This window comes from Acanthopagrus latus, chromosome 17 (assembly GCF_904848185.1).
Source record: "Acanthopagrus latus isolate v.2019 chromosome 17, fAcaLat1.1, whole genome shotgun sequence".
NCBI lineage: Eukaryota > Metazoa > Chordata > Actinopteri > Spariformes > Sparidae > Acanthopagrus > Acanthopagrus latus.
Window position 1 is genome coordinate 6,916,500 of NC_051055.1, and position 25,281 is coordinate 6,941,780.

General features: G+C 42.6%; 2 protein-coding genes across 6 annotated transcripts in view; one reads left to right on the forward strand and one right to left on the reverse strand.

The window, feature by feature from the left end:
* Positions 1-78: 78 nt before the first annotated feature.
* LOC119005701 (frizzled-6-like) lies at positions 79-12,660 on the reverse strand. The gene is made up of 8 exons (XM_037073563.1): positions 12,523-12,660; positions 10,894-11,323; positions 5,592-5,788; positions 4,924-5,500; positions 4,396-4,815; positions 2,826-2,974; positions 2,326-2,727; positions 79-2,097 (listed from the first exon to the last, which is right to left on the reverse strand). Exons 2-8 carry the CDS (start codon positions 11,077-11,079, stop codon positions 1,935-1,937), a joined length of 2,094 nt encoding a protein of 697 aa, XP_036929458.1. The 5' UTR covers positions 11,080-11,323; positions 12,523-12,660; the 3' UTR covers positions 79-1,934.
* Positions 12,661-13,311: 651 nt separating this feature from the next.
* Positions 13,312-25,281, forward strand: part of klhl32 (kelch-like family member 32) — a 31,161-nt gene continuing 19,191 nt past the window's right edge. The window contains exons 1-5 of one of the 5 annotated variants that reach the window (XM_037075929.1): positions 13,982-14,120; positions 14,657-14,854; positions 15,323-15,444; positions 19,368-19,548; positions 24,990-25,097. In XM_037075929.1, coding sequence (XP_036931824.1) covers positions 15,422-15,444; positions 19,368-19,548; positions 24,990-25,097 — 312 coding nt within the window. In that variant the 5' untranslated portion in view covers positions 13,982-14,120; positions 14,657-14,854; positions 15,323-15,421. Of the gene's footprint in view, positions 13,809-13,981; positions 14,121-14,656; positions 14,855-15,322; positions 15,445-19,367; positions 19,549-24,989; positions 25,098-25,281 lie in introns of those variants that run through there. The other 4 variants (XM_037075928.1, XM_037075931.1, XM_037075927.1 and 1 more) reach the window with 4 other exon arrangements.

Sequence of the window (25,281 nt, forward strand, 5' to 3'; positions counted from 1 at the left end):
AAAATCCACAGGTCGTTCCTCTTGTGTTGTGGCGTTAAGACCTATATTACAGACTACAAAACTGACTCTTCGAAAAAGTCATTTCATCTATATTTTATTAAAATTAAATTGGATTGATACAAAATTCAACTGACAAGATAGGCTACATAAAAAACAGTACAAAAAAGTGTACAAAAGTCGTATAGAGCATTTCATAGACTACACCAAGTCTAGATACATTATAGAAAAGACCCCCGTCCACATGCCAGAGTAAGAGCATACATGTATGTACACAACAGACACAGACTGACAACGATTTCCCTTTTAATTAGTGTTATTGGAATTGTCCTGTGACTCCCAAATATAAAAGGTAAAGACATGTAAAGGTGCAGTACGTAAGAATCGGCCGCCGGTCAAATTCAAGCTCCAGACAAATAGGGGGTGGCGTTAATGCTAACAGCTGCTAACTGTAGCTGCTAACTGTAGCTGCTAACTGTAGCCACTGCAAGTTACCTTAGTTAACTGTGCAGCTCTATTAGCAGACTCTGCCTGGACCGGGAGCTCGGAGCAGGGATGTGTGTTGTTTTTTACTCAATGTGGTAAGGTTAGCATGCTGACCTCAACATATATCTCTGTAACCAAATACATAGATGTCTTTGACATGATGCCAACACTGTTCATTCATATCCTGTTGGTGAACAAATTCTTACATATTGCACCTTTAAGGGAAGAATAAACCCCTTGCACTGCAAATAACACAGTCCAGCATGACAGGTTCTCCAATACATCACAGGTGCTGATCTGGAAGTACTTAAAAGAAATATATGGTCCAGGCCACGAGCCATATGTTATAAAAATAAGCCCTGAACGAAGCCCCAAATTCTCTTTTTTTGTGTTTGTGTATGACTAGTCATACTTAATAGTTAGTTGTTTGTGCTTCTAATGACACATAGTGCAAAGCTGGTTTGATTTGTTTTCCTTAATTCATCCAAAATCACATGAATTTATACCTACAGCAAGATCACAGGTCACTGTCACACATGTAAAACATCTGTAGGTTCTGTGAACTTCTTTTAAGATATGGAACTACTCAGAGGAAGAACATTCTTGTAGAAGACTATAAAGCTATACTTTATCAGATACGCAGGACACTTCTTTGAAGACATCTCTGCACACATTAAGTGTTTGGACAACAGGAACAAGAGAAAGTAAAACTTTGTCAAATAAAAAACACCATTACAATACTGTCTAAAAATCAACTACATCAAGTTTAAGTGTGCCCTTTTTTTTCAAAGCAGTAAAGTAGCACACTGTGTGTATTACAAGATGAGGTTTGAAGAAAAAAACCATCATTCCAGGAAAAACAATAAGACATTCAAAAAATAACCAACCACAGGAAGACTCTCCTTACTTTGACTGTTTGGCGACGTCATGACCTTTCTTAAGATAACACTCAGTGTAGCGACTTACCCAGTGAAAGACTTCATTTCTAAAAAATAGAATGTTTACATAAATATTGAATTTGTTTACTAGTATGCATTTTATGCCATGGAGCTAACAAGCTACACAACCGTAGACCTAACGTTTTAAATGCATGCTACAAAAATTAAGTGACCATTGGTAGATGTATAGGTGGGAAACAGCAGCTGATTCAGCAGCGGAACATTCAGATATACACTAAATGGACAGAAGCCAAGTAAAGCTCAAAGACACAGCCGTCATTTAACGGAACAATCCAGCACCCTCAGGTTCTCCGCTGAAACCAACAGATTCTGAACATACTGCGTTTGAAACATTCATTGACTATAAATGTAACCAATACAATCATAATGTGATGATGAAGCTTATATGAAGTATAATACAAATGGTTCTATGGTTTAAAACTGATACATGAACAAGTGGTTTCAGGATGGATGGATGGATGGATGCACAGATAAACTGGTTGGTCAGATGTCTCAGCAGCTGCTGTCCTTTGTGTCCTTGTTCTCCTCAGGCACCCGGGGCACCAGCTGGTGGGCGGAGCCCTGGATGCTGCTGCTGTGTGATAGGTTTAAAGCTGGATGCTGCTGTCCAGTGGGGAGCTGCCTGGCATCTGACAGCTCGCTCCTTGGAGTCATCCTAAACCAACAAGGATGCAGATTATTGGTGATTATTAACTGACAAAAAAGGCTAACTGTACAAAGTACAAAGCTTCCTAAACAGAACTGAAATACAACAGAAGTGTCTATCATAAAATGAAGGATAAATGTGTAGTCAAAGTGTTAAACTGACATTTGCTTTTCACAATCATAAAAGATGGAACATTTAAGAATTCTAGCTGAGGTATTTCACCTCTGTCTCTCTTACCTCCCATCTGGGACTCTGTGCATGCTCCCTGAGCGGCTGCTGACCTTACTGGAACTCCCACCTTTGCTCCGTCTCTCTCCTCCCTCCCTCTCCCTCTCCCCTCTCCTGGAGCTTCGGCTGGAGGTGCCCCTATCCAGGTGCTCCCTGACCGAGGCCTCAGATACAGATCCATGCAAATGAGGCTCGTGATTGCCCAGCGCAGAGGTTCCTTGATTGGTTATGGTTGCGGAGGTGGAGGCGTTTGATGGTGCAGCGCCTGTGCTCGTGCCCATGGACTTTGAGATGACCTTGAGCTTGTGGGAGCTCGGTTTGTAGTGCTTCTTCTTGTGCTGCACGCGGCTGTTGTGCTTGAGGAAGAACTCACAGGACTCCTGCAGCACCCGGCGACTCTCACTGATGGGACTGTTGGTCAGAGAACAGGAGAGTACAGTGACACAACATATTGACTTCTCACGGAAACTGAATTTGAAAATGTGACAGGACTGGAAATATGGTCTCACTCTCTCTTGCGGGTCCTGTTGAAGAAGTAGGCCCACTCAGAGCACGTCTTTTTGCTGCTGACCCAGAACACTGCAGATATTCCCACCACTAACGTCATTAAGTATTTCACCAGAAACAGGGAGAGATCCGGCCGGTCGAGCTCTGTCATCTGAAACAAGCAGGCCATTAAAAGAATCCTTGTGATTTTGTGTGTGTAACTAATTAAGCAAATTTCTGACTTAAGACAAAAATCAAGCTTTTTGACTTTTTGCTTCAGATAGACATTTAACAAATGACTGAGGTAGTGTCATTTCCTTTTACATTGTTCTTTTAGTTTTGACATTTCATCATCATTTTCACACTGTTCGACAGTATATCATGGCTTATGTACAGCACTACAGAATATATTTTTGGAGTAAAAGTAGTTTATACTGTAAATGGACAACCATTTTAAAACTGAAGTATATAATAATGCACTATAATGATATACATAGATATACAATATAATACAACTGGGGACCAATGGTACCACACCAGCCACGACACCCATTCTAATCAATAACGACCTAGTGACTACATTATACTCAGTGCCCCCAGACAGACAGACAGGCAGGCAGGCAATCAAACAGACATAAACATCTAACAAATCTGTCTGAATCGCTTCTGTGTCTTCGGGACCACATTTTGCCATGATGACATAGAGAGACTCACTGCTGAAGATGTTGTGGCTGGTTGTTGTAGACAGACTGTCTATACTGGTTAGCCTGCATTTGACCTGTTCTTGCTCTGTAAGCTGCCTTTGTAAAAAAAAACAAAAAAAAAAAACGAACAAAACGAATAGAAACTAACACAGACCACCAGGCATCTTTAAAAACATCTACTTAAATATTTATATTTAGTTGCACTAAATTTCACCCTGGACATGGCACTTCTCTTTTACACACATGAAGCGGACCATTTAGGAACAGGAGTCTGGACTGTTATATAATTCTGAAAACAATCAGGCGTGCTTTGCTCAGGAAATTGTGCCCTTTGATTTAGAGACATTTTTTGTAATGGATATTTATGGTCAAAGCTGAAATGGTGCTTACAAAGACTGTTTTAATGTGGTGTTTCCATATTTTTTCAACATAATACTGTAGAGATCATAAAAGATTTTCCAGAGACTTTTTTTGGTGTTGTTTAAAGACAAATTGTCAAATTGATTATTATTATTATAATTGTTCAATTCGTCATGGCACTGCACCTAGAGCTTAATTGTTTGACTTTTGCTGGCTGAGCTAAAAGGTTTTTACACCTTGAAAACAATGTTAAGCCTTTCTGAGCCTTTATTAGCAATTTCTGAGATTAGAAATCACAAGCAAACACACACTAACAGTGGCCTTGTACTTGCTTTTAGTCAGCCATAGGAAGACGCAGATCTTTGCTCAACAGATGTCCCTGTTTGCAGGACTATTAAAGGAATTTCTGAACAGCATCAACCAAGTAAGTGAGCAACACAACACGTTAGAAAGCATTTTCTTTTGTGTCCTTCCCCCTTTATCAGTATGGAGCCATTACACCTTCAGCGAGTGAATAATCGACAGCTACCTTGTAGGAGCAGGGGATGCTGTACTCCTGACAGCGGTCGTTGATCCAGGTGTTCTCCCAGGTGCTGCGGTGACTCTGTTCGTAGGTGTAGCAGGCTAACAGGGTAACCAGTGGCACCAAGTAGAGGCAGCTGAACACGCCGATGCGGATCATGAACTTCTTCAGCTTCTCCTGGTTGCGCTCATCATGCTGAATGACCTGGCGGACGTTGTTGAGAGAAACAATGCCCGCCAGGATGAGGAAGAGGCCGACTATTACACCGACACACAAAGGAGCCAGAACAAAGTAGCGCAGGGCGTCCAGGTCGTAGAGCCCCACGAAGCAAACGCCGCTGATGTTGTCTCCTTCAACCTTGTTCAGCGCCAGCAGCATGATAGTTAATGCCCCAGGGATCCCCCATGCTGCAGAGTGGAACCACACCTAAAAACAGAGATCAATTCCTCATTTGCTCATTTTATGTTAATATTTCTTTACTGTATTCTCCTGCCATTTGCTACAAACAAAGACCACACATTCATTAAAACTTACCGCTTTTTTCTCTATGGCCTCACAGCTCCACTTGGGTCCAGCTGCCAGGAACCAGGTGATGGTGAGTATGACCCACCAGACGATACCAGCAATGGAGAAGAAGTAGAGCAGCATAAAAAGCAGAGTGCAGCCTTTGCTCTGAGAGCCTAGCACCACTGTGTCCACACCTGCAGGATGAGCCGCTTTGGTACAGGCCGCATTGTTCCCCAGCAGGAAACCAATAAAGTATATGAGCGAGACGAAGCTGTAGCACACGGCATAGAAGATTATGGGACGCTCGGGGTAACGGAAACGCTTGACATCAATTAGGAAAGTGAGGAAGGTGAAGAGCGTGGCACCCAAGCAGATGATGGAGCACACGCCGACAAAGCTCTTTGCAAATTCGATGTCATGGGGTTTGAAGTACATGTTGGAGCAAGGTGGAGCGCAGTCCTGGGCACCCAGGAAGGATGATCCATGACCCGGCTTGGTCTTAAGCTGCAGAGGGCACCAGAAGCCAAGGTCCCTCTTAGCTGATGATGTACTCGTTGGGGTGGTTGCTGGTGCTGACACATCAACCAAGCTACAGGACTCCAGCCTGGTGGGGAAAAAAATACACCCATGAATGGATTGCTCTCAAACCAATGATGTTCCTAACTTAAGTTTCTCTGAAATGTTTTTTTTCTTACTTATCACACTGTAGCTCAGGAGGCCAGGTGATCCCAAAGATTCGGATATTCTCCTCGCAGTCAGACATAACGGTCTCGCACTCCTCTCTGCATGGACGGATCACCTTATCCTCCTCGGTGCATGCTGGGATAAAAGCTTGACATAGGAACTGATGGACATCTGGAGAACAGCGTAGGTTTGCCAGGGGCATGAATGGCTGGAGATAGAGAGAAAAGTTATAAAATTTATATTCACTTTTATCCGAAAAAATACGACCTTGCTCACTGTGGTCTGAGGGGGTCTGTGCAAAATATTTATTACAAGATTCACCCCTGAAAACATTTAATCATTTTAGGCGGAGAGTAGTAGTAGTAGTGGTAAGACCATGAGAAGACCTTTGAAGATGCAACCTACTGTGAGCAAACAGACGAAAACAGACAGAAAAGTTGTTTTTAAAAGTGCCGAGGTAATAAATGAGAATAAGGAGTTGCAATATGTTTAACACAGGAATAGAGTTGGTAAAAAGTGTTTATACTACATAAATAAGATTGATATTTTTAGACATTACCCAGTCTTTGATTTTTCATGTGAAAAACCAGATCATTCTGTCTCTTAAAGTGCAACTTTAGTGTTTTTCTACCTGGATATTATTGTTGTGTTTTTTTTCTTCTGAAAATTGGTCCAGTATTACAAGAGACAAATATGAAACAGGCAGCAATGGACAATTCCCTTGCAGTTTTACACTTACAGGCTCTGATTGTTATTCTAGTGTGTTTGACAACATTATGTAAAGGATCCCTACTGACACAAATCTTTTTGTAGATCCCCCCATTTTTAAAAAATATAAACAGAAGCTCAGCATGATCATTTCGAGAGAGGAGTGAGAAAGCGGGTGGTCATCAGAAAAAAAAGAAAGAAAAAAAGTTGGTGATTGTTTTAACAGTGGAAAAACAAACCAATACCATTTTGGCAAATTAGTTTCTGCAGATGGCCTCGCTAAATACTGGAACAATTTCAGAAATTGCATCCCACATTAGTCACTTTGACAAAAACTTGGGAAAACAGGGTTGATGTTAAATAATACTGAATAATCCTATAAGGCCCTACAGGATAAACAAGAGGAAAATGGTTGTGATAAACCACAAACATATAGAAGTGATGATGATCAGTATCAAGTTGACTTGAGCTCATTTTAAGGGGTCACAAATGAAAAAAGTCAGGAATCGCTGCTCTACATTAAGTATTTACTGTATTTTGTTGATCTGCAGTGATCTATAGCGCCACACAAAGGAGCCCATTCACCGGCTGGGAACCATATCCTTCCATTTCAACACACTGGTCAAGAGCTCGAGAACTGAGATGTGGGGGGTGTGGTATAGGTGGCAGGAAATGAGTGAACGGACATTTGGAAACACACAACGACAGGCCAGGAAGGCTGGAATGCACGGGGCTGTTGATAGGTTAGGCTGCTGATGAGCCGCAGTATTAGTGTGTCTACAGTACAATGTGTGTGGATTTATCAGTGGCATACCCACTTTACGCTGGAGACAACCTCATGCCAGTTACACAGGTCTAGATCATATCAATGCTGATGTTTCTTAATCCTTGGATTTTAAATTAGTGTATACTTATTAGATTAGCAGAGGCTCCTTTATTATTGCCTCTAAGCCACTTCCATCACCCAAAATACATTGCTCACTTACAACTGCACTAAACCATGTGGACATTTAGAGTTTTGTGTTTGAACCTCATCTACCATTATCAGACCAACATGCACAGACAGATTTCAGTCTATAATGCTAATATTTGTACACAAAACACACACATCCACCTCAACACAGTCTACTATTCAATGTTTCCTCTCCTCTCTTTTTTCTGAAATCCAGTCTGGCAGCAGGCCCACGTCTGTGGGGCCGGGGCTTGCCCCCTCTGACAGTAAGCGTCCTTGTTTCTCTAATGTGGAGGTCCTGGACTCCGTCTCAATGAGCTGCCCATTGCTCAACAATCTGACCTCTATTTGCTTTATAACAGAGTTACTGTAAAAACTGCCCTCATTTCTGAAACCTTTAGCCAGGATCAGTGGTACAAGTCGGGCTGACTTGGTCTTAAAGGTAAAATCCTCTGCAGAGAATTTCAGAGCAAAGTACTCTGAGGATTAAATGAGTCGAAAAATGGCTAGAAAAGCACTTTTCAAACTTTCACTTGAACTTTTTAAGACCCTTGAATGTTCCCTGTCTGTTTTGGTACGCCAGTTACTCTTTGTATTACGCTGTATAACGTTTCAAACTTTTCTATTTCAAAAGCTGCCAAACATGGGCGGAATCTGGGACCAAGGGCAGAAAAAGGTTATCCCTCCTCCAGAAAATCCTACTGATAGGCTGGACTGAGCCCATACAGAAGACTTCCTGATTATAGCGTCAGGGCTTTGTCATAAATCACTGCACACTTTCAAAGAGATCCATGTATAGTATGTAATGTTGAATGTAGGCCAGAGAGTGTAAGTCTGTCACCTGGGAGACAGGACCTCAGAGGTAAGACTGTGTACAGGGGGGAAATGAGTGAGTGATTAACAGAGAGAGAATAGTCATTGTGGTATGCAGGCTGAGCTTTGTGTGAGGCTGGGTGTGTCCCTCCCCTTCCTCCAGAAATCAAAGGCCCCTCACAACAAAGTCGATGAAGTTGCCCGTGGCCAGATTCACTGTGAAATAAAAAGCCTGTACCTGCTACCTTTGCAAGATGATACACAAAAGACTCCTTCAACAGATCACTGTTCATGCTCAACACTCTGACTCCAAATGTGTGTAACCCAAACCCTGGCCTTCAGGAATGCCAGGACACAGGATGCAACAACTACACAAACTGAGTTTACTGCTGACGAGGGACACAAGACAACAGTTAGTTGGTCTGTTGGTCTGCATGGTAGAGAAGGCCAGGGGGTTTTGTGTGAGGAAATATACATTTGAATAATGTCACCGCAACTATTGGACATCATTTTCCACTTTTTTGAAGAGCTTAACAACTGTTTCGCCATATTTGTGGAAACAGCATCTTAACTACCCACAGCAGCTGCTGACACCCCAGGGCTGGCACTGGTAGGAGACACGTTAGTGACTTTTGTGGTGCACACTGGAGCGGATAGCATTGGTTGTGTAACATTTAAAAATGCAAGGCATCTGTCCCATTATAGAATTTACCATTTAGGAGGATGGTCCTGTTTGTAGTCTGCTTAGAGAGCTAACAAGCAAGGCTAACCAGCTTACTGACTAGCAAGCTAGTTAACTAGCATTCATTTCGGTTCATGTCATTTCCACATTGGCTGAATGACTCTTTGTCATGAATCATACAATGGAAGTTGTTTAGCTGCTGTTTGCTAACACATAAGTGTTTGTGAGTCGAAAACACTAATGTAGGGGCGCAATCACAACAGAGAAGTGAAATTAAACTTGACATTTGTGATTACAAACAAAAGAAACACAAAGGAGATTTAGCATATACTCTTTCTTAGCAAAAAATGATTTTAATCCCACTTTCATTTTCAGACCAAAATGAAAAGCATCTGCTCAATGACAGACTGAGGAACCACATTTACATATTTGGATCTCTTCACCTCACTTTGATAAGAAGATTCAGTGGCTGGACCTCACATGGTTCTTACTTATGAATGAGAGTATTTTTCAAGAAGTTCTCCTTGCTGATGTGCAAAACTGCCTCACATGAATAGAAAATCATTGCTAGACAACTGCAGAGAAAAAAATGTACAGTGTGTTAAACAACTCTCAGACCTTGTACAGTAGCACATTCAGCAAAGAAATATGTTTTTTTCTAAATCTTCTTTTTCTTTTTAAAGAACCCTGATGTGCAGAGTCATTAGGGAAATATTCCCCCCTCTACACTCATTCCCCATTATTTTACAATGTGGCAATGTGTTCTCTAAAGTTTCAAAATGTGTTTTTGATCATTCAAAGTAAGTGACAGATCCAGATCACGTGCACACTAATACAATTCCAACACTTTATTCACTAAATAATGTTCTGTAACAATCAGACATGATCTGTGGATGAACTCGGGCTGGCAAATTGTGTTTGCCTGTTGATGACCATTACAAAATGGTAATTATGGTTCACTCAATATGCGCCTCTGAGGGCTGACAGGCACTGACATTTATAGACTGAAGCCACAAACAGCACTAATAATGGAACTAATCCTAGCAATTATTTTGAGATGATATTCATTATCCTTAAATGTGACTTGAATTGTAATTTGTATTTACAAGCAGAGGAAGCCTTTCTATCACAGGCCAATATAATTACATCTCTCAATGGAAACCAAGACTAATGGGATTCTTTAAGGTGGGTCAGCAGCTGTGAACCTCATTAACCAACACAGTCGCCAGGACAAAGGCTGCCAGTGTATGTTTCTGCAAACCACTGATATGTTAAAACTCAACATTTCTGTATGCTGCAACTTTATGTTTCTTTCTGTTCAAATTCAATTTCATTGTGTGACAAAGCTCTGGTCTAGGCACAAAAAAACTCTGTTAGAGTGAACAAAAGATCATCATCATCATGTTTTGGCTTAAAACACCTGGTTTTGTCACCACAAACATGTCTGGAAATTGTTCTGAAATGACATCTCATTTGGAAATATCAGTTGTCTCTAGCTTGGCAGCCATCTCTGTAACATCAAGCCCTCCACCTCATGACATGAAAGCTGGCTTTCATAAACATGTAGTGAACATGGTATACATTGTAGAAATGTCACGGTGATATATGTAACACCTGCAACTATGAACATACTTTTAGTTTGCAGAAACGCAAAATGCCATAATTTCATTTTAAAAACTGGGGTGCCCTTAATACAAAGTTTCCTCGTCCTGTGCATATACCCTGTATTAATGTGTTCTAGGTCATCACTGTAGCCCAAAATCCATTCTTTTGGAACCTTGAGGAGCTCCACTAGAATTTAAAATAGAGTTATGTGGGTTTTAACCTCGTTTTATGTCTAGCTAAATACTGTTCACATCCACAGCATGGGTTTGCAGAGACCCACCCAATACCACAATAAACATCAATACCACAACTCTAAACGAAATGAAGAAATGTGTGTTACAAAAGGGGCATTTGAATAGGGAACTGATTTAAAAACTGAAACATAAGTAAATAATAAAATGCAACTCATAGTTTGGTAACTCCGTCTTTTTAGGAAAAATGAAAACATTACATTGGCAATCCAAAAGACTGATTAGTTACTGCCCAAAAAGACCAATGTTTGTACAAATCAGTGTATCAACGAACTGTTAGATGTCACATTATGAGGACTCACCTCCATATTACTAGCTGCAATATCCTGGTCGTAGTGCTCCATCATGTTGGGAAAGAAGGTCATGTTGTAGGGCATCCCCAAGCACCGATGCACTTTGATGGGCTCGCAGGTAAATAGACTGTGGGCACTGCAGCTTCCCATCCATATCAGAGCCAGGCACACCCACAGTGGTCCTGGCAGCAGCATTGTGGCAGCTGATTGGGGGTCTGTGTGTGCTTTTTCTCTGTCTCAACTAGAACAGGTTTCTTTTTGGCTCAGTGTGAGGAGATCTTGGCCCAGACGTTGAATTCTCCCAGCTCACACCCTTATCCACATTTCCACACTTTCTCCTGCGGTCATCTCTGTTGAGACGATGGGCACTGCAGCAGGTCAGACTTTCCCATCATTGGTCAGCATGTGCCTCGGTGTCACAGATAGGAATCCGACATCCCTAGAAAGGAAGCATTTATATGTTCAGCTTTGCAACAAAAAATTTCATGGCAATCGGTCTTCATGATACCCAGCTGATTAGATTTTTGCAGGTGATTATCAAATTAACTACAGACTCTCTAGAACAGGAACGGACTGAAGCCCTCACATGAAAGCAGTCTGTCATACAACCTCTCATGCTATCACCTACAATCAAATTAAATAAATCAAATCAAAATTAATTAAGTATTCAGGTCCATCCAGTTTGAGACACACTTTTTAGAGACACATCAGCACAAAGGAATTAAGGGACCAAAACATCTAGTCCATTCCCGTGCAGACTTGAGGAACCTGCATTTACACAGACTGGGGGATGTCAAAGATACAGGCTCATTCGGGAGAATGAGTCTGAGCTTGTCGATGCACATAAAACTTCACATTTAATTGTCAGACCTTCACAAGAATCTCGAACGCCTAACAGATTGTAATACTTTCCCCGTGAACACAGAAGCAGCGTATCAGTTTAGGTTTTCATAGGGAATCACACAAAACTCTTTTTAAAAAATATGTCAGCCCTGAAGATGTGTAATAACACATGCACGTGTGTCTTATTACAAGTAGTATTTTAAGTTTCACTTAAAAAAGAAAAAAGTAATCTCTTTGAAGTATTAAGGGATGGGTTGTTTATATGGGTGCTTTATTTCCTGATGATTATCATGCGCTGGTACTATCACTCGTGGTGAGAGTTTACTTAATATTACCACAGCACTATTCATTTGTAAAGTCAGTACCTCAAGTAAACTTCACAGTGACCATTGTTAACCTTTAGGTGCTAAGGAAGAGGGATGCAGTTTGATTAGTTATTAGCATATGCTTTTGAGTTAGCATATTAGCAATGACGGGACGATGAAAGTTAGCAAAGTAAATATTGTTACACGGACCACTAACAACACCACGCCAGTGTAAAAAGCGTGTAGAAGTTAGCAAAAAACCCCACAGTATTAAGTTCCTTTAGCTTCCACCCGAAGCTAAGTACTTGAAAGGGTATTTCGGTCTGTCGACAGGAAAGACGTTTTCCCGTAAATTAGACGCCAATTGGGGGGAGAGAGGACAGTAAACATCCCTGCCTCGGTCGCTGCCATGGGACGGGGCCCGAAACAACTCCGGTAAGTTACCAGAAAGTTTACAAAGAGGGAATAAAAACGAGACACAAACACTTACCACCACCAACTACCCCGGAGTCCATGTAACAGCTGTCTACATGGATACCCGTTGGAGCAATCCTGTGGGGAATTTGGTAGCGTGTTTCCTGCGACAAGCCGCAGCACAGCTCTCCGTCTTCTCTTGTCTGGCTGCTGTGGAGTGAAGCTGCCTTCATGTGCAGTTGGAGAGCTCACGATTGTCGTATTCACCGATGTGAACATTTAATAGATACGCTACTTAAATGTAAAATCACATTTGTGAAACCAGTTTATTGCAGTAAAAGATGCGTGTCACTTGAAGTCTTGAAGGTTGAACCCGTGCTAAATTCTCAGAAGAGTGCTAGAAACACAAGTATATCTCAATGCGTCTACAGCGGCAGAAAATTGAGATTGACGGGGAGCACGTGAAAGCAGCATCCCGGCAGATGAATGATGGGACAGTCCCAGACCAGAAGTGTCAGGGAGACTGCAGGGATTTGTTGACGAAAGTCACCTTGTCTATTGATCCAGACAATATCTGCTTTCCCCCCACCCACATCAGAAAGAGGTGCTGTCGCTTATTTTTTGAAAATATGAAGAAAAAGTGGGTAACGGTGCTGGTGTACAGTAGTTTTACTTCATAACGCTTGATGGAAGTCACATATTTATCAAGTTAGCCAGAAACGTACTTAAACCCAGCCTACAGGGATACTCGACAGATATTTAAAAAAGTAGTGAAATGCAGCCATAAAATAGTCTATAAGAAAATGCATACTACGCACTGGTTAAGTGTCTTTATTGAACCAAAACAGACCATATTTAAATAACAAGTGAATATAACAGTGGCTTTGTAAGTCATAATAGGAGTCAGTCTACTAGTCTACCAGTCAGTCCCTGTTGGAGTACTATGGTGTTAAATGACAGTAACATTAATCAAACGATACTCACTTATTCTGTACAGCCCTCAGAAACCCTCTGGGGACCCCTGGTGTCCCTGCAGGCTCTAATCTCACTGTACATATAACAAACAGAGGCATCCGCACAAAGTGCCGTGCCGCAATTATCCACCTGGGGGCGCTGTATCCCCTCTCTGTCCACATTCATGTGACCGCCGTGGAGAAGGCGGGGTTATAATGTAACAATTTAGGTGCTACAGTGGAAACCAACAAAGTGTCCGTGAGAGCTGAGCGCATCTGCTCGCCGCAGCGCTCCTCGTTCCTCCCGCCGCGGATGCAGGAAGAGACCAGCCTCGGACATCAAATGACATTTCAAAACTGAAGGCGCCGCCAGAGGGGACGGGACCGAATCGGAACACATTCATATGAGGTGCGTAAGCGTGTGGTGTATTAAAACAAGAGGGAGCCGAATACAGTAAATTCCCGCAAAGCCGCACGGTGCCCTAAAAAAGCAGATTGCGGTGCGGATCGCCTGCGTGCGCCCCGTGATGGATGCAACAGGATCCGCTGTGCTCGTGCGGAGGAGGTTGCTCACCGCGCTCATAGTTTTGTGGACCGAGGCGCTGGCCTGTTGCTAGGAGACCTTTTGACAGCTGGCAGCTTTTGGGAAAGTGACAGTTAATGCACTAATGGTGCCTGCCCTGTCTGACAACCCAAGCCTTCCTCCTTCTCCGCACATCAGGTGCGCGCTTTTTCATGCCTAGCTCCTAATTGCCTGTTGTGCGTAAAAAGACAACATCTATCTACCAATGTGGTTGTTTTCAGTCAGGAGATTACAGTGTTTAGCAGGGAACAATGGCCTACTTGTTGTGATTATCAGATCCTAAATATATCCACCTTCCGGATATGTTTAATCAGTTCTGAGGCTTTTTATGCCCCCCAACTAGAAGGTGTGAGAGCTGTTACTGAATTTAATGCCATTTGCCATCAGAACTTCATGAACTACCTGAGTTGAGGATGTGTGATGAAGCAATGACCAATGCAGGATGGATTATCAGCCCTAATTGTACTCCTGACTTGATTTACAGACAAGGTTTCCATGAACATTTGCTTGATTTTAATTCTCCATACTAAAAAAACAAACAAAAACAAAACAAACAAAAACCACATACACAGGCAATATGATATGCTTATGTAGGAAAAGCTGTGAAATATGCGCATGTGTTGGCCTGATTTTGGCAGTGGACCACAGGATAAGCTCCTTCTCTCCCTCATCAGTCGTGAGCAGTCGCCTGTGGCCATGCGTCTGAAGGTCACTCATACACAGATCAATAACTAGATCTGTCTGGGGACTATGCTCAAGAGCAGCCAGTAGTGCCCTCCTGTCTACACTTAAGGTGAACCACGTACCTGCACAGGCCTCCTTCCGCACAACAGCCATTTGAGAGGACCTGGGGCGGCTGTAGTGTACAGTAAGTAAGTAGTATTTCAATCAGAGTATCCAGAGTAGCTTGGATTTCTGAGTGCATCTGTGCTGACCTCTGTTTCCCTCTTGAGCTGCCGGCTATTATCCTGCAAGAGACAGGGAGGGATATCAGATTCAGGTGTGTAGCACATTATGTCAAGGTTGTAGCTACACCACAGGGACCTGCTGTAATTTGGACTCCCAGCTTGTTTTGTAGAAGTGCTGAGCTTGTTTAGTCCCTACTCCGAGGTGCCTGTGGCTGTCGCAGGCCACTGCGCTGCAGGTGAAAAAGGGCCTTGAAAGAACAGCTGTAGGAAATCGTCAAAGTCAAGAGCAGTGTGTCTGCGGGAAAGGGAGAAGTCAGCATTGGGCTTGACGGGCGGTTGCATCCCTTCACGCGTCGTACCGGAGGCTGTCACAGTGCGGCTGGGTCGAGTGGATGGACTGAGTAAAGCTGACGTGCTGCTCTGTCCTATCAGGCTGATGTATGTTCCCAGTGAGGAGACTGCAGTCCTCAAGAGCCACACAGTACCGTCACCCCACCTCCACCGCCATCTCCTCTTCCATTGTCTAGGGGCATGCCTTCTGAACCCAGCCTCAGGTAAGTGTCTAGACATACTGTACAAGACATGCATGCTCAAGGTTAAAAACATAAATAAATAAAAAAAAAATCAATTGCACTTACTGTATGATATGTGCTGAGTAACGTGCTATATGTGAGATCAGTATGTTCATCAATAAAGGGGTTGCCAGCACAGCTGCAGCAACCAGCTGATGAATGGAATAATTGATTAGTCGATGGAAAGAAATCACAAAAGGTCGAACGTTTGCTTGAATGTAAAGATTTACTGCTTTTCTTTGTCAGTTATGATAGTAAGTAAAGAGTCTGTGGGTTTGGGACTGTTGGATGATCAAACGAAGTCATTTAAAGATGTTACTTTAGGAAGCTGTGATGAGCATTTTTCACATTTTTTTAACACTAAACGCCTAAACAGTTAATCATTAAAATAATCAGCAGATTATGTAATAATGGTAATGGAAATAATCTTTACTTGCAGCACCGGTTGGCAGTGTGCATTCTGCACTGGCTTTCTGTTCTTATCCAGCTTATTGTGCAGCGGCGGTTAGACAAGGGTAATCCTACTTAGAGAAGTGCCGTATTCTATATTTTCATCGCGGTCAACAAATCCCAGGAACAGATCAAAACTGACAACATGTTAGTCCTTTTCTCAATATTGTCAGCACAGCCTGTCTGTAGCTCTCGGGCTCAAACCCATTCATTTCAAGTGAACATACAGTCTACTGACAGAATTTTATAGGAATGGGTCATGAATATAATATTTTATAAAATAAATAAATCAATAAAAAAAAAATAGTTAAACAGAGCTCCTGCTAAGACAGCTCAGCACTGAAGTCTCAACAAACTGTAATCCAACAGAAGCATATTGTGTATCTGTTTGGGTCTATTTCTGGCTGTGGAGATGCGGCGCAGGTGAGTATTTACAGCAGCTGGTGGCTTACTTTTGTGTTTTCAGTTGACTTGGGATAACAATGGAGCTCTATGGCATAGTGGAATAACATATATCAGGCTGTGGCTACACAGGCGACACTTTTTAGCAGGGTCAACTCCTGTGTTCGTCTTTATTCACGGGATTTGGTGATAACAATAAAGGATATTTCCAGACCTTTTTAACAATCTGCCTACCTTTTCTGTTATAATAAAACATTTTTTTAAAGGCACCATGTGAACCAGACACACTGGTTTGTTATTCAGAACAATATGAAAACCCGCCCTCACAAATGGTTTGGTAATAGGCAGGCACTTTCAAAAAATCATTAAGAAACAAATTTATTGCCATTCTTTGTGCTCCCTTCAATGAACAATTCTCTCCAGTTCTGATGTAACTGATGCTAGCAGCATCTATCCTAACCTCCCATGGAGCCACCATTGATTTGTTTGTTTTTTTTTTTCAAACAAACGGTCGCTTCTCTCACTGTCATCACATCTAAACCATGCATGTGGCTGCCAGCAGACCCTCATGGCACGTTGATTGGTCTGAACCACGGTAGTTCGGCCATAAGTGCATAGCTTGAACCTTGGCCTGATTGTTTTTTTTTTTTTTTGAGATCAGATGATCATCTTGCAAATCCTGCATCCTGGCAAGTTAAACCATCTGCAGGATTTCAGACCTCGGTGTCCCCGAGTAGCAGTATCAAAAATACACTGGCAGACAGCAATCCCTGCTTCTTAAAGACGTAGTTCACACTGTGCCTTTAAAATGAAACTTTTTGTAAAACAAACTCAGTTTTGTAGTCATAGGAGGTCATTATTCAACCCCTGAAATAAAGTTCCAAGTTGTTATGTCCTCTGTGGCTGTGTCATCTTTGTTTTACTTTGGAGACCATATTATTTGAATTGCGAGCCTGGGGGCATGAAGTTCTAGAGTGATGATTGGCTGCATCGTTGGAATACCATCGCAACCTCTGCTGCTTCAATTTTGAGCATTCTCTGAACAAACCTTGCCTCTAAATTTTATGATAGCACATTACTAATAAAGTACTGCGTAATCGAGCAAGACCATACTCTGAAACTGATGGAAGTTGCATGATAATATTTTCATCTAGATATTTTCTACTATATATTATCATCAAGGGCACCGAAGGCTTCCATCCTTCCTCAAACCCCCCCCACACCGCCTCTCCATCTCTGAGTTGTAAAATCGTGTAATTTCCCTTCCCCATCATCCAGCACGGCAATTTTGTCCTCTTCTCCCCGGTTCCTCCCGCCGGCAGAGTCCAAGCACCAAACAAACAGCCTGACTCATCATTCATCCTACCTCTGGCCCACGGCGCGCACACGCACCCACCCACACACCCATTATTTCCTCTGTCTTACACCCCGTCACCATGAAGGTGACAGAGCAAGCCTCCTGGCAGACAGCAGCATTTAGAGTGACTGCTGCAACTGTAAGTGGACAGAGATGGATTTGGATGGACAGGGTGGCATGCTGCTGATGGATGAGTACAAGTGGAGAGGGACTGAGGATGGCTTGGAAAAACAGGGTATATTTGGTGCTACACGGATCCACAGCAGTCCATCAGTCAGCCAGTCAGCCACGATCTTTCAGATGTGTTATGTAGGCCGTGTATTTGTCACGTCCACTGTAAAAAATATTTATTTAGTACTGTAAGACACATACTAATGTGCGCAAAGTGTTATTTGTTAGTGTGGGGACATAATGAATGTGTCATTTGTGGCAAAGGATGTTGTGTGATTAGGACAGTGTCACTTTGTCAACATTAAATTTGATTTGATTCAACTTACTAACTCTTATTCATTTTATTATGTGATTTTTAAATTTACATTTTAGTTATTCATCTTGTAGGACCTACTGCCCTCTCCACAAGATGCTAATACTATGTGGCCTACAAAGTTCACGGACTGATAATGCCATCAAAACATGATGTAGGCAAAAAGATATTTTGTAAACATTTTACAGAGGAACTGCTCCGTCATAAAAATCGCTACTACTCCAACAAGGACTGAAACTGAAATCTTAAGACATGAACGTCCGCAACTCGCCACACCGTTAGGCACAACATTAGCCGAACTGCAGCTTCGACCTACATGCTAACACTAGCATGGCAACATGCTCACAATGACAATGCTAATTCTGATGTTTGGCAGATATTGTCATGTTTCATGTCATGATGTCTGAGATTATTGCAATATCTTGCTAACATTTGTGGTTTAAATGACCAAATACACTAAGTGATGAAAAACGCTTGAACAAAAGAAAGAGGAAAAGAGAGCTGTCCAGAAAAAAAAGGGGTTGTGCAAGTGCTGTGACATAGGGACAAGGGAGGGAATGGCTAATTGCAAAAAGATAAAGAAGTTGGCAAAAACCATGACAATGCTTTCAGCAGCATTAACGCCAGTAGAGCTTGCAGCTAAATGCTAACGCTAGCATGGCAACATGCTCACAATCACAATCTTAATGCTGAGCTGACATTTTACCATGTTTTTGTTTATGTTATTTAAGATTGTTGCGTTAGCCGTTTAACATTTGCTAATCTGCACTAAACATAAGTTAAAGGTCATCACAACCTAAGTAATAGGCTGTTCATTATAACGTTCCTCCTCTTGTCATGGCTATCTGTGTGAAATTCAATGACAGTTCATTCAAATGTTTCAGTCTCTCTGGACCAAAATGGTGGGGCAAAAAAACCCAAACTGCTATCCCTAGAGCCATGCTGCTAGCAAATATCTTACACAAGAATCCTTTAAAACCACATGTTCAAATTCAATGTAAGGGCATAGTAAGCAAAAAAAAACAAATAACGCTTTTTTTCATTTAGGCAGCCTCTCCCGAATAGGAATGTGTGTGGTAGTAATTGTTGTAGCCACAGTTAGTTAGCTAGTTGTAATATTATCATCAGTGTCATTTATACTGTATAGCACTTTGTTTAATCTAACAGCACTTAAACAACATATCTTTTGTGTGTATGTGTGTGTGTGTGTAGCAGTAGGGAGATGCTGACAGGACAGAGGCTCTGTCAGTCAAAGTCACACCAGGACTCGGTCCTTGCTGCTCTCAACCAGCAGAGGAAGGATGGCTTGCTGTGTGACGTCACCCTGGTCGCTGGCGAGCAGAAGTTCCATGCCCACAAAGCCGTCCTGGCAGCATGCAGCGATTACTTCAGGGTGAGTACTGTACCGTAGTATATAGATTATAGTGCATGAAAACGTATCTGTCTTACAAAGTAGCATTTTTAACTGTGTGTGTGTGTGTGTTTTTTTTTATTATTAAACACACATCTCATGTGTTTTCCATGTACAGCGGTTAGACTGCTAGAAAGGATTTGCACCGGCTGATGTTTCTATAAAAAGCAGGTATCAGTCAGGCAGCGTAGTCCACTACTGATGTGATTGAGGTGACAATAACGTGTTATGTAACCATCTTCAGGGCTGGTAGATTGTTCAAAACGGCCAAAAAAACCCATCTGCACAGACCACTAATGGTTTACACGGGGCCTATGGGGCTCCACAATGTTGCTAAGAACGAAAAGTACATTTTACAAACTAAATATGAGGGTTTTTTCTGTTGTGAATGTAAGCAGGCTTGTATGTACAGATGGTACCAATGTAAATAGTGCTGCAGCAGATCATCCTTCACCCTCCCAGCCTGGTGTTGACTTTCACGTGGTCTCTTGGCAGCTTCAGTCTGATCCTAGTTAAGCCACAGAGGTGGCTGTAGGTAAACTCGGGCTGTCAGACAACCAGACAGGAGACGGGCCGTGCGGGGAAAAACGCACCGATGAGATTTGATTTAGGGACACTGAGCAGATTAGGAAAAAGAAATTAATCCCTCTTGAAAATGAGAGGCAGATTAAATATGTCCAAGTTGCCCAGGGATTATTCCTTCTGTGTCTGAGCGTGTGTGTGTGTAGGTTATTTTTGCTTCTCAGTGCAGAGAGTTGAGGGTGGGCGAGTCGCACTCCTCTCTTCCTTTTGTTCGTCCTCTTCACTTTTGTTCTCCTTTCTGTTTTTTTTCTTTTTTTTTTTTTAAATGCCGCTCTTTCAAGCCCGAGCTGAGCCAAGCAGCGCTGTTGTTCCAGCACTCGGATTATTAGATCAGCCTGTTACAGTAAGCAAGAAAACTCACCCCGCTCCCTTGTTCCTCTGCAGGGGCTTAACCACTTTATCTTCAGTTTGTCATCTGACTCCACCGCTGGGTTTCATTGAGTTCATTTACTGAGGACATGAAGGTGACTTGTGTCATGAATAACGGCCGTGTTCTCTCTCTCTTCCTGCCCCTTACTCTCACACTCAGACACACACATGTAGCAGTGATTATTACACATTACCTTGCCCAGCGGATGTGAGGGAGGTGTAATGAAATACCTGACCGGGCGCGAGCTGTTTACCTGGGACTTGTCCCGAATGTGTCACCCGCCTCCTCCGATGCCGTCACGTTAGTAAGATGTCTGAAATCAGTTACACCAGCATCGCGCCCCTCCCCTGAGCGAGAGCGGCCACACACACACACGCACACACACATACACAGACTGAATCTCCTTGCTTTCTTTGTCAGACAGAGGAGTATTGTCTGTGAGCCATGCAGACAGCGCAGAGCTCATATCAGGAGCTATTACCGTCTCAAATGCTCAAATGCCTCACGCTGTACGTACAACCTGTTCTACTTCGGTCTGTTTATGAAGAAAGTGCTACTTTAAGATGGACTATGTGTTATTTTTAACCACAGGACTTGTAGCTGATCACTCCTCTGTGCCTTCCAATATATCTGATAATGTGATTTAGAGTAAATCGACCCATGAGGGGCAATTTGGTGTACAGCACTTCTGGTCAATCAAAGTTCAGTCAGCACTACATCAAGGGCAGAACCCCGAATTGTAAGTTTGAGGGTTTCGCTTCAATGTATTTACAGGCACAAAAAGTTTTCACACCAGCTCAGATTTTCTTCACAATATTTAACGGTCCAATGTGTAGGATTTAGTGGCGTCTTAGCGGTGAGGTTGGCAATTCCAATCAGCAGAGCACCCCTCACCTCACCCTCCGCTCAGGATGCTGCTGCTGTGTGTGAAAAACATCAAAGGTCCTCTCTCGAGTCACGGTTTGATTAGAATCATGGCGTGGAGTCCGTGGAAGTCAGTGGAGGTCAGTGGATCCCCATAAAACATAGACACTCCCCCTGAAAGAAACACTAGTGAATCAGATTAACCAATTCGACCATACATACAAACATACATGCACTATGTAGGGGTTTGCACATTATATCTGTTTATTCTAAAATGGAAGCGACTGAATGACGTTGATTTGATTCTTGATGATTTGACACACGTCTCAACTTTTCAGTTTGACAAAGATGTTTTAGAAGTTATCAGGAGCTGTTGTCATAGCAACAAATATTTTTACAAATAGTGAAAGCTTTTTAACAGTTAGCCTTGATCCTGATCAGACATTTTAGGGTGAACCCCACAGGTTGTTCTCGACTATTGCCTTTTGTGATGGGAACTGACTGTTTTATTATGATTTATCAGACAAATTGAACAAAAAACACAACAAAAAACTGTGATATGGTGATATGGTTTGTATGTGTCTTACAGTAAAGGTACTATAATAGTCAAACATACAAGTATGTATTCAAAACCTTTAGTAACATATACCCATAAATTAATGTACTTTATAAGAGAATTCCATTTTGAAGAATAATATTTGTAAGATAGGATATGACCCTATGGATAAGGTATTATATGTATTGTATGATATATATATATATATATATATATATATATATATATATATATATATATATATATATATATATATATATATATATATATATATATATAATTTTAGATTTCATGGATCTCAGGGTACAGAGAAAAACACATGAAGTTCACTGCCAGCAGGCTTCTAATCTAGTTAATGTGCGTAATTGTGCACACACATCACTTACAGTCTCACTTAATTCAATCTTAATAATTGAATAGCAACCATGAATGTGTGGAAACGGAAATATTGTGTAGCACAGTATAAAACACAACACTAACACCAACAGACAAAAATACAGAAATTGAGTTTGCACAGCAGATAATGTTCCCATGAACATTTGTTTCCTCCATGTGTGGCATTTCAGGAGCAAGCCTTTCTCCACACATGAAGCAGGGACACACCATGCAAGTGCCTAAGCAGGGGGTCAACCCTTTTATTCCAGTGGTCCAAAGCTCCTGTATTAGTGTTGTAAACAGCAACACTCCCCTGAGCTAACATGCTAATAGTAGCGAGCAGTCTTCAGTCCAAGATATACAGAGGAAGCATACAGTTAGTAGCAGTGAGCAGTCACTGCGATAGGTTGCCTTTATAGCTGGAAAGGTGACAGAGTCTTACATATTGGACCTTTAATATTTCCCAACAAGATCATCAGGTCCAAAAAAGTCATATTATTTTGGCCTCTTGAGGAGGATGACATCACATGATCGGCACTCAGCCAATCACATGACCACGATTTTGTTTTTCTACTCGTGTCTGTATTCTAAAGAAGAGAACATTGTTATTTAAGACAAGGTCATCGTCTCAGCCTGCTAACAACATTTTAGCCTGCATTAGCTATCTTTCCTTGAGGCCCAGTGAACTAATGAATGCAGCATTGTAGTCAGACCACATGCTAACTTAACAGAATATTATCAGTACATCTAGTAGCGTCTTTGAAAGGTTTCGTGTTTCATCGTCCGGATGTGGTTTCACAAGTTTTTGTAGTTTCACTGGTCTTCAGAAATAGCAGTTTTTCTGCAATAATCACTTACGATTTCTGTGACGTGTGGCCACAGGCCCCCAGAGAGACACTAGTAATTAACTCAGACATGAAAAAAAAAAAAAAAAAAAAACCTCACTGAATGTGGTAATATTTCCCTGATAGCGTGAGGGAGTCATGAGTCCTCTCTGCTATGATCACAAGAAGCACACACACACATAAATTGTGCTGGCAGGTCAGGCTCACTGCAGCGCTGCGCCCCCACTGCAGCATCATGTGAAAGGACTGCAGTGTGCAGCGAGTGCAGCTCTGTGGCTCAATGTGTCTCTGTCCCGGATCTATATCCCAAGTCGGAGGAGCCATCCGTCACCACCGGCTCTCCCTCGGCTCCTCCACCAAGGTCAGGAGCGTTACTGCTGGAGGCAAACAGCTCTGCGAACGCTCTCGGAGTGCCTGCCCTCAGCCCCTCCACTCACACGCAAACACGCACACACAGCGTCACAGGCTCAAACGTGCAAAGCGTGGGCAGTTCCTCTGTTGCACGTGCTCTTACTTTCCTACGTCCGGCCTTTGTCCCCGTTCAACTTTGTGTTTTACATCCGCGCGCGCACTGGCCACAGCCTAGCCATCCCATCACACCCCAGGTTTAGCCGCAGGCCTTCCTGTGCTCAGTGGACCAGTGGATTTTTAATTAGCGCAGTGGTGAATCAACAAGGCTGAGCTCTGAGGAGAGACGTGCAGGCCTTGGTTAAAACACAACATGGCCTCAAGCCAGCCCTGTCTCGCCCATCATCCTCACCATAAAGAGGGGCCATTCGCCAGAGGAGAGGGGGGCATCGGGGCCAGGTTAAAGTTCATGGCTGCTGTGACTGAGGGAGAATCAGACGAGATATGGGAGGGATGAATGTCGTTTTTTGTGACAGAAAGAGATGCTGGAGGGTCTTCAAAGCTTATAATTTGTTTATATACCAGTCTGTAGATAGTGCAGAGTGACTGTGCTACAAGTTGCTACTGTGATTAAAGAGATACAGTACGTGAAATTGCAAGTTAACTAGATCACTATCCTGAGGCGAGGAAGACTGTGGGAAACAGACAGCAGCTGGAATTACTTTTCAAGAGCAATTTATGTTGTCTGTTTGCTATACAGAAAAGGAATATTAACCGCAACCTTAAAAGCTTCATATCATTGCAGCGCGGCATTGATGAAAAGACCGATCTTCATCACATCTGGCCACATCTGACCCACCATCCGCCTCTCCGTCTTTCCCCTTCCGTGCTGCTGCGCTCTGTTGGTTGCCCTGATCAATGGCTCTGTTATCCCCTCATGGTGTGACACCAGCCAATAGCTTTGATTAGCGAGCAGCAAGCTGGACTCAAGCACAGCGGGGTCGGACCGCAGACGCTGCGTCCACCGCTTTGATTTCACATGCGGAGTGGCGTGCATATGTGTGTGTGACAGAGGGAGGGAAAGACAGAGAGGCTGTAGCACAGACAGTACTGATTGTGCTATTTATCGCTGCTGACCTCCGGGCCCGAGGCAGGTAAATCAATACAGGAGGGCTCCAGGATGTTGTGTCTGGCAGGTTTTGATTAACTGTGATGCTGCTTTTTCAGGACACGGGCATATAAAACCAACATCTTAGTCTGTTTATACTTGAACGACCGATATGATCAACATTGAGGGAGTGGAAGACCAAAGCTGGATTGATTTCAGCATCCGTCTCTGGGATTATTGATCTTTTTTTTTTTTTATGTCCCATGGCACAATTTTTTTTCTCTGTTTAACCAAAGATTATCCAAGATGAAATATCTGTGATGTGGTATTCCCTCGGCTAACCCTCCATGTTTTGGCTACTGTATGTGTCGTCAGGCTATGTTCAGCTTGTGCATGGTGGAGAGTGAGGCAGATGAAGTGACTTTGCAAGGAGTGACCAGCGTTGGACTGAGGCACGCTTTGGACTTTGCCTACACTGGACAGGTGAGTCTGAGCAATGTCTACCACAGGAGGAAAGAAACAGCAAAGAGGATTGCCTACAGAAACTTAAATTCGCCATGCACAGGAAAAAAACATCACAGTGCCTTCCACAATTTTTCAATGGGAGGCCATAGCTGGGAAGTGCTGTTCAAAAACACTGGAGCAAAAACCACAGGCGCAAGAGGTG